Source organism: Mastomys coucha, unplaced genomic scaffold (assembly GCF_008632895.1).
Source record: "Mastomys coucha isolate ucsf_1 unplaced genomic scaffold, UCSF_Mcou_1 pScaffold20, whole genome shotgun sequence".
Taxonomy (NCBI): Eukaryota; Metazoa; Chordata; class Mammalia; order Rodentia; family Muridae; genus Mastomys; species Mastomys coucha.
In genome coordinates, this window is record NW_022196903.1 from 133,879,019 (window position 1) to 133,887,761 (window position 8,743).

Below are 8,743 nucleotides of genomic sequence, written 5' to 3' on the forward strand. Positions count from 1 at the left end.
GCATATAAATAAAGAAAAAAAAAAAAGAAACCTGAACTCTGCAGGGCAGTGGTGGTGCACACCTTTGATCCCAGCACTTGGGAGGCAGAGGCAGGTGGATTTCTGAGTTCCAGGCCAGCCTGAAACCCTGTCTCGAAAAACAACAAAGAAAAAAAAAAAGAAAGAAAGGAAGAAAGAAAGAAAGAAAGAAAGAGAGAAAGAAACCTGAAGTCTGCGGGAGGCAGATTTTCGACAATCACTCCTACAGCCCTTAAAAGAACGTGACAGGCCATGCGGTCAACACCACAGGACACTGCTTGGCCCTTATGTGTGGACGTTCCTTGAAAAATAGTTACATTTTTCAATCATCATATTTTTATTGATTATTTGGGAATTTATGCATAATGAGCACTGGCCACGCTAGCTTCCCAGTCCTCCTGGATCTGCTTCCCCCCTTGAGATACCTCCAAAAGGAAAGAGAGGGGAGAAATACAAACAACAACAAAGTCAGATTTGTGTTGCCCATATACCCACGGGAGCATGGTCAAACTTCCAGTGGCCAGCAGCCCCTTGGAAAACATTGAGTCCTTCCCTCCCCACCTGCGCTCCTGCCAGCAGCCATGCATTGTGGAGAGCCACACTTCGACATCCTCACTACAATTTTTTAAGAGTTTTCTTCCTGTGTATGCTGTTACTTTGTGCAGAGTGGTGTGGTATGGGGGCAAAGGTTGTCATAGGAACCTTCTATGACCTTCTCTCTCAACTGTTAATCTCCAATCATCAATACCACTGAAAAAGTAGCTTCCTTGCCTTTTACAATCAGCAAGAGCACAGACCACACACTTCTAATATTTGGTATTCAAAGTGATATTTGGTAAAATGTGGCCAGATGAGTTACATTTTCTGGTCATCAAAGAATAATAAGTTTGGGTAAATCTTAAGTAAACAATTATTTCTTGGTTTTTAGTTACATCTGAAGTTGGATTCAGTATAAGCAAATCTCTGCTGGGGGTGCTAATTTGCCAGGTGTCCTGAGTGTGTCCACCACAACACAACACAGGAACCAGCATGGTGGGGCAATCATGACTGATTCTTTTAAAGAATAATTTAAAAGTAACCATATTCTCTCCCACTTTTAGCCAAGTTCAGTCTCAGCCAAGTCTCAGTGTTGATGAAAAAATGAGGACTCTCATCTCTGACCAAGAGACAATACAATCTTTAAAGTGCGTTAAGGACAAATTCAAAAATACTGCAAATTAATTCAAGACCCAAGCCTGTAAGTCCGCAAAATAGATTTCTTTTATAGAAATGAAGTCTGGCGATAGTGGGAATGCAAATCAATTTCATACACACTTATAAAAATGTCTGTATAATTACAAGGTACCAAATCAAGCACACGGCATCTAAGAAATGGATTGAGAATTCAGGGGCTAATTGCTCTCTAGGATATAAGAGGGCACAGAGGGCCTGGCAATCGAATTCCTTCCCACTGCAGTAATCGGCGGTGGGTGTTAGGGAGTGAAAACACTCTTTGATTTCACATCTTCTCTGCTGCTAAGTATTTGCCAACATGTCTTATATGGTCAGGCATACTTTTAAAAGCTGTAAATTTTACTCATTAAAAATGATACAAGCAATTGAAAATGCAACCCTGGAAGCAGAAGCCTAGGAGAAATCAGCAGCAGGGGAAATGCACACTGTGTGCCCAGAGAACAGCGTGGCGTGTTCCCAGGGAACATAGCGGCGTGTTCCCAGGGAACATAGCGGCGTGTTCCCAGGGAACATAGCGGCATGCACCCAGGGATCGGCAGTGTGCATCCTCTGATGGTTTTATTCTCCCCAGCCCTTTCTGTTTTGCCCACTAGAAGGTGAATAAAATAGATATTTCTGACTTAATGAGTCTTTTATTTTATGGTTAATAAAAGATGTACCAATATTCCTTTGGACTGTTTCCTGCAATGTCACTCTCTGAAGTACCAAACGTAAATGAACAGTGAGGAAGGTTCAAGGTTCGCACCGGATTTGGAAAGCAGAGGAACACGACGATAACCTGTGGAAGAGGAACTGTGTCAAATTAGAAATAACGTACTAAGAGTCATGGCCTCCACAATGCTGCTGAGGAAGAAGGGGAGTAAGCATCTTAACTTAGTTACCGCTGTGGGCCCGGACTGTACTTATTACAACATAGTGTGTTACTTTTCCTTAAAATGAAGTATTCCTAGTTTCTGTTTGAACTTCCAAATTCTGTGTGTCCCAGTGATGAGCCCACACCTCACATGTCTCCTCTCCGCAAGGCCATCAGGACCCTGACTGCTTCCTGATGATAGGAAAGCAAGCCTCCTGCAACCAAGCTCTGATAGCACTAAATAAGCCACTAGGGGAAGGTGACTGTGCACCATGCTTCCAGTCTCAAAACTGATCCAAAAGCCTCTGGCTCCCAGGCTCTCAGTCAGAATGAGCCAGCGTTTCCCCTCTGTCTTACCCCTGTCCTTCATATCTTCTTGTCACCATGACCATCTTTCACGGAGAAAGAAGAATTAGGATCCTGGCAAAAAGGCACCCATGCCAAATTTCCCTAGCACCCCAGCATACCGCACCCCCAAATCACTTTCCACAGAAAGCAATGCATGGGTCCAGCCAAAACTCCCTTCATATCTCACAGGTGCAGATGAAGAGAAATTTGGTGTGATCCAAGTGCAGCTTTGGTGGAGGTACATTTACATGTTAATAAAATAATCTTACATTTGAGAACATTACCTTTGTTCATGCAAAGAACTGGTAAAGTGTACTGCCCGAGTAACTCACTTCCTGATAGGAAGCCTTGCTGAGTTTCAACAGCAAAACGTATCAATGCCAGTTCTGGCTCTTGAATAAGAAATGTAAATGTTTCGTTCCACTTTGGACTAAAAGCTGAAATATAAAGAAATGGATGCACGAATATCACAGATTGATTTTTTAAGGAAAAAAAAGCAAATAATAATGGATCTCTACAATTTTTCTTTCTAACAGTTGGGCATTAACAATAGTAATTTGTATTTTAGAGCACTTGAATGTTTAATGTAGTCAGTGAGTGGAAGATGTTATAACAATAACTATCCTTTTGAAAACTCTATGGGAATTGCAGCCCCAACAGGGTCAACAGGCAAGGAAACAACTCCAAGAGGCCACATTGCATCCTAGTATTTCATAGCAAACTTCAAAGCAGAGATGCAAGCCTGGAGAGACTGACTTCTAAACAGACAACTGAATCTTTATGTAACATGACTGAAGCTAGGGCACTGCCTTTACTACGAAATGGAGACACAGGAAAGTGAGAAGTGCCATTTTTCTGTACCAGCTTGTTATAGGAAGAACTTTTGGCCTTGTTTTTCAATTATGATGATTTCAAAGTCCCAAGTTGATGAATAATTTGGTGTTCTAGTAAAATAAACCTTCACAAGCAACCAATTCCTCACCACAGCAAGGAATCCAAATTGTTTTTCAGCTTGATGTAAACCATTTAAACTCAAACCATGAGTTAACAGACTCGAGATAATTACATCTGGATCAAATCTCTGCTTATAGATCCAATGGCTGGGAGAAAAGTAACACACGTTCAGGTACAAGTAAAATTCTTCTAAGTCACGTCAATAGTTTCTGTCACTTTTAGCATTTCTGATAGGTTTTTGAGTAATTTATAGTGATGCCTATGATTTCTAGTGCTTCTGCAGTCACTAGATCATTTTCCAAGTATCAGTCCTGGATGTGTCCCTTGCCCATGGAAACAGGAAATTAATTATCTTAATCTGGACTAATGACCTCGGCCTAATAGCAAACATAATTCCATAATGTGCAGGGGCAGATTTAGAGTTGATTCTTTAAAGACACTTCTAAAGCTCTACAGAAAATCCGTATGTAGAGTCATTGGTCTTCCTCTAACACCACTCTATCCCACGTGCCCTGCCTGCTTCCTTCTCTGTATCTAATCTCTGTGTCTTTCTCGTACACATATGCACACATCCATACCTGGACAAAAGTAATGTATTGTTACTTTTATAGAAAGTATTCAGGACATGAAATTTGGATGGTGAATGTACTTTCCATGTCTGAACAAACAGATGAGTTAGCTAAGCCTTATCCAAATATGACCCTTTCTTCGTAGACATTCTCATCTCTAATTGCACTGGCATTGTTCCCATAGTCTTACAGTCCATCCTGTCTTCCATCCTAGATCATTACTCTCACAGGGTGACTTGCACAAACACCCTCTGTTCATGTCTGCCACCATCTTCCTTACAGCATGGCTTCTATGCCTTTCAAGAGCTGGGTTCATATCCTGGCACTGTTTCTGTTTCTCATTTCTCTTTCATACTTTCCCACCTTACCTAAAGAAACAATCTCCTGAAAGCTCAGTGCCTTATTCCTCTGTAGATGCCTTAATTTTATCCATTTCCCATAGAGACCTCGCCAAGAGCAAGCATGGCTTTCAGAAATGCCCATGAGCAATCCCAATATAACTTCCATACTTTATCATTCAGTAGTCTTTCTTGAGCATCCTGTATCCTGCCCAGTCTTCATGACTGAGAGACATGTTGTTCCTTCTCCCTTTACTACCTTTGTCTCCAACTGTGAAAAACAAATCTATACTTTTTCCTATGGCCATCTTCTATGGTGCCCTTGCACATGGGATTTTGTTTTCTCCTTCAGACCTAATCATTTCCCATAATAGTTTTCTTTTTTTATGTCATCTCTCTTACTAAGCTGTAGAGTGTCTATAGTAAAGTTAAATAATATATAAATACATATCTACTAAACAGATTTTTAAGCTTCTGGTACTTTCAAAATTATGGGGCTTCTACAAAGCAGGATCTCAAGTCTGAAGAATGAAACTGAATTTCCTCAGAGACGTTCACACAAAACCCAAAGGGTCATAACCAACATTCTGCAGTTATATTATTATAAGGTGCACACTGAATAAGTTACTCTTAAATTAATTCTTTTAAGAATTCTTTTCTAAAGAAAAAAATAAAATATTTTTCCTAAGAAGTAAAGGCTCTCACCATTATTCTTGACAACACGAGTCTGCTGCTTCCCACGGTCATTTGGAACACCATAGATTTCTATGATCACTGATATGTCAGGCGTGTTAGAAGGCAAGCTGACAGGCAACTGGATGCCACTGATGAGCTGTGCAAACACACGTGACCAGAAGAACTTAGCTGAGCAGAGAAACGCATCACTACTTGACCTTAGTCAGATAGCATATCTCCAAAAGACGAAGACTCTAAATTATCTGCTATAAAAACTGAAGTTGGCAAACCATGGGGATATTAACTTTTAATTCGTTCACTCTCAAATATCACTAGATAATGAACAAGAACCTGTCTAAAGTGCTGTTTTTACTCAAGTGCATTTATACAGGAATCCACAATGTCCAAGGTTTATGATTCATTTGCATATATTTTTATTTTAAAAACATGCTAATCATTTTTACTAGTTTAGTGTTTCTGCTTTCTCAAATATGAAATGTTGCACCACATAATTTTCTTAAAATTTACGCTTTAATCGGTTATAAAATTTGACATTATCCACTGTTAACTGCATTATCATACCAAGGAACTAGAACTTGAAAAGATCAACTACCTCATATGCATGTTGGGAACAGGCATCAAAAACATACTTTTAAAAGTTACTAGTTATATTTTTATTTAGATTATTTTGTTGTCCCAGTTAATTATTGAATCAAGATTGTGTTTTGATTTTAAGGACAAAGTAAGCATAGAACATTTGAAATATGTTGATTTAAGATGAGAAAATAAAAGTTAAAATGCTAGAACCCCAGTCCTAGATAACTGTGGCTGTGAACCATACCTCCCACATGCCTCCTGACTACACACCCAGATTCCTAAGACCTCCTATGCCCAGACATCAGTTGACCAGTGCTTACTTGAGGAAGAACAGTTAGACTTGGAGAGCCACACAGAAGGCAGCGGAGGAGAGGACCAACGAGATGCATGTTGATCCTTGGGTGGTCTCTGTTCACACAGATTCTACCAAACTTCCAGAAGGCCAGCCCACTCCACAATACAAGTTCCACAATAGAAAATAGTGGATCAACCCCCTTACAGTTTAATCCTGCTCTGAACATTGTACAGATCTACACTGAAGGAAAAGTGATAAGCAAAATCAAAAACAAAGCAGTAACTAACTGAATGGTCCAAATTCTCAAGTCCCAGAACAGAAATTAAATAACATGACAAAACAATGTGACAACATGCCCCACCTCAAAATTACCAATCCTATAGTAATGAACCCCAATGAAAACAGCCAGGAAGACCCTCCAGGCAGAGGTCAAAGGAACAATCATAACTATGTTCAAACATCTCAAAAAAGGCAAAAGGAAAGAGCTAAGTGAAATGCTGATCAAAGGCATAAAAAATTAAGATCAGTGGAGAGAATAGAGAAAAGCAAATGATTCTGGAAATTAAAATATCAATAAATCAAAATAAAAAAATGCAAAAATCTCAGAGGAAAAATGGCACCAACTGAATAGATCTGGTTGAAACTGACAAGTCAGGGCTGGAAGACAGAACAGAGTGGATCTGTCACTCAGCAATGATGAATGTAAATACAGAAAGCATATGTGAACAAAACAGGAGAGCTTTAGGACAGAGTACCACAAAAAGACATAAATTTTGAATAGAGGCCTAAAAGAAGAAGAAAACCATAGAAAAATCATCAGGAATAATAAAATCAGAGAAGACTGCCCAAATCTAAAGAAAGAGATGCCCATCCAGGAACCCACAACACCAAATAAGACCAAACCATCATCATCATCATCATCATCATCATCATCATCATCATCATCATCATCATCACCATCATCACCATCATCACCATCATCACCATCATCACCATCATCATCATTATCATCATCTTTCCAAGATATGTTACAGTTAAAAATTTTAAACAAAAAAATAAAGAAAAGGCATTAAAAACTGTAAGAGAGAAAGATCAAGTCACTTGTTAAGCCAGAGCCATCAGAATAAAAAGTGATTTTTCAACAGAACATTTTAAAGCCAGAGAGCTAGTGAAAATGCATTCCAATATCTGAAAGACCACAACTGTCATCCCAGACTATTATACCCTACAAAACTATCCATTAAAACTTTCTCTGATAAAAATAGACTAAATGGCTTTGTGATCACTAAGTCAGCTCTACAGAGGACATAAGGAGGATATTTAATTCTGAAGAGAATCATAAACAAACCATGAGATTATGGGGAATAAGTAAGTAGAGCCAGTATAGTTAATCAAAAGAAGTCAAGAAAGCACTACAACATCAACAAAACAGCAGAAATAGATACACATCTTTCAATAATGTAGTTCCTGACATTAAAAGACACATTCTAGCAGAATGAATGAGAAAATGGGACCCTACTTTTTCCTGTCTCCAATAAATTCACTTCATCAAAAACAATAAACACTATCTTCTAATAAAAGGATGGAAAGGGGTATTCCAAACAAACTAACATTTGACAATAAATTTCAAAACAAAACCAGTTAATCAGAGATTACAAGGAAGGTCACTTCATATTCATAAAAGGACCAACCCACCAAGAAGGCAGTACAAATCTAAACACATACATGCCAAATAGAGGTTGACCCAGCATCACTTAAAACATACTACTATATTTAAAAACACAGATAAAGCCAACACACTGTTTATGAGTAAATTTAATTCCAGTTTTCACCAATAGACAGGTTATTGTGGCAAAGCCTAAACAGAAAAACTCCAGATATAGTAAATCAAATGGAATTAACACATCTATAGACTATTGTACTCAAACTCCATATACATTCTTCTCAGAAGCCCATAGAATTGTCTCCAAGATGATCATATATTATAACTTAATTAACTCAACAAATATGAGAAAATTAAAATAATATCCTGCATTAGGACTCGGTCTGACCTGAATCTGTTAGAGAAGAAAGTTGGTGATATGCTTCAACCTATAGGCAGAAAAAAAATGCCTGTCTAAAGAGGATTCTGACAACACAGATATCAAGACAAACAACTGACAAGGGAGAACTCACGAAACCAAAAGGCTCCCACACAGCAAAGTGCATCATCATTAAACTGAAGAGACAGTGGACAGAATGAGGGCAAAAACCTTTATCAGCATTATATTTGACTGAGAGTTAGTATCTATAGAGAACTAAAAAACCAACAAATTTTAAAAACCAATTAAACATTACAAAAACCACCAGCCAATCAAAAACTGTGTCATGGAACTAAGCAGGGAGAATTCCATGCTATGTGTGTAATAAGTTCTCAAACAATATAGAAGTTAGAAACCTAAAGGTCCAGTTATAAAATGTGAACTACATTTTCAATCACTGAATGTGATTATATATTTTATGTAAATAATGGCTTATATAAAAAAGCAAAGAGTGGCACAGAATAGAGAACAGGAGGAAAACGGAAGAGAAAACCCGATGTGTAACTTCTTCTGTCCTAAATCCACACATTATGACTTCACTATACACTAAGGTAACTGATTTCAAGAGGCGGAAATCATTCAGCATAGTTAGCTATCTGCATGTTTAGAAAGAAGATTGCTTGTAGGGATCCACTACACTACTCCCAGATATGAATGCTTGCCAGCTGATTCTCAGCTCTATGGATAAAGGACTTGTCCAAAATGGGACTGGTTCAACTTATTATTCCTTATGCTGAAGAAAAGACAAGAAAAGGAAGAGGAGAGGGAGGGGAGAGGGAGGG

The 8,743-nt window shown here is 38.5% G+C and overlaps 1 protein-coding gene across 10 annotated transcripts in view; it reads right to left on the reverse strand.

Moving 5' to 3' along the window:
* Positions 1 to 1,863: 1,863 nt before the first annotated feature.
* Plcz1 (phospholipase C zeta 1) overlaps positions 1,864 to 8,743 on the reverse strand; it is a 55,235-nt gene continuing 48,355 nt past the window's right edge. For all 10 annotated transcript variants that reach the window (XM_031383736.1, XM_031383737.1, XM_031383733.1 and 7 more), the window contains 3 exons: positions 5,019 to 5,145; positions 2,737 to 2,889; positions 1,864 to 2,029 (listed from right to left, as the gene is read on the reverse strand). In XM_031383736.1, coding sequence (XP_031239596.1) covers positions 1,941 to 2,029; positions 2,737 to 2,889; positions 5,019 to 5,145 — 369 coding nt within the window. In that variant the 3' untranslated portion in view covers positions 1,864 to 1,940. The remainder of the gene's footprint in view (positions 2,030 to 2,736; positions 2,890 to 5,018; positions 5,146 to 8,743) is intronic.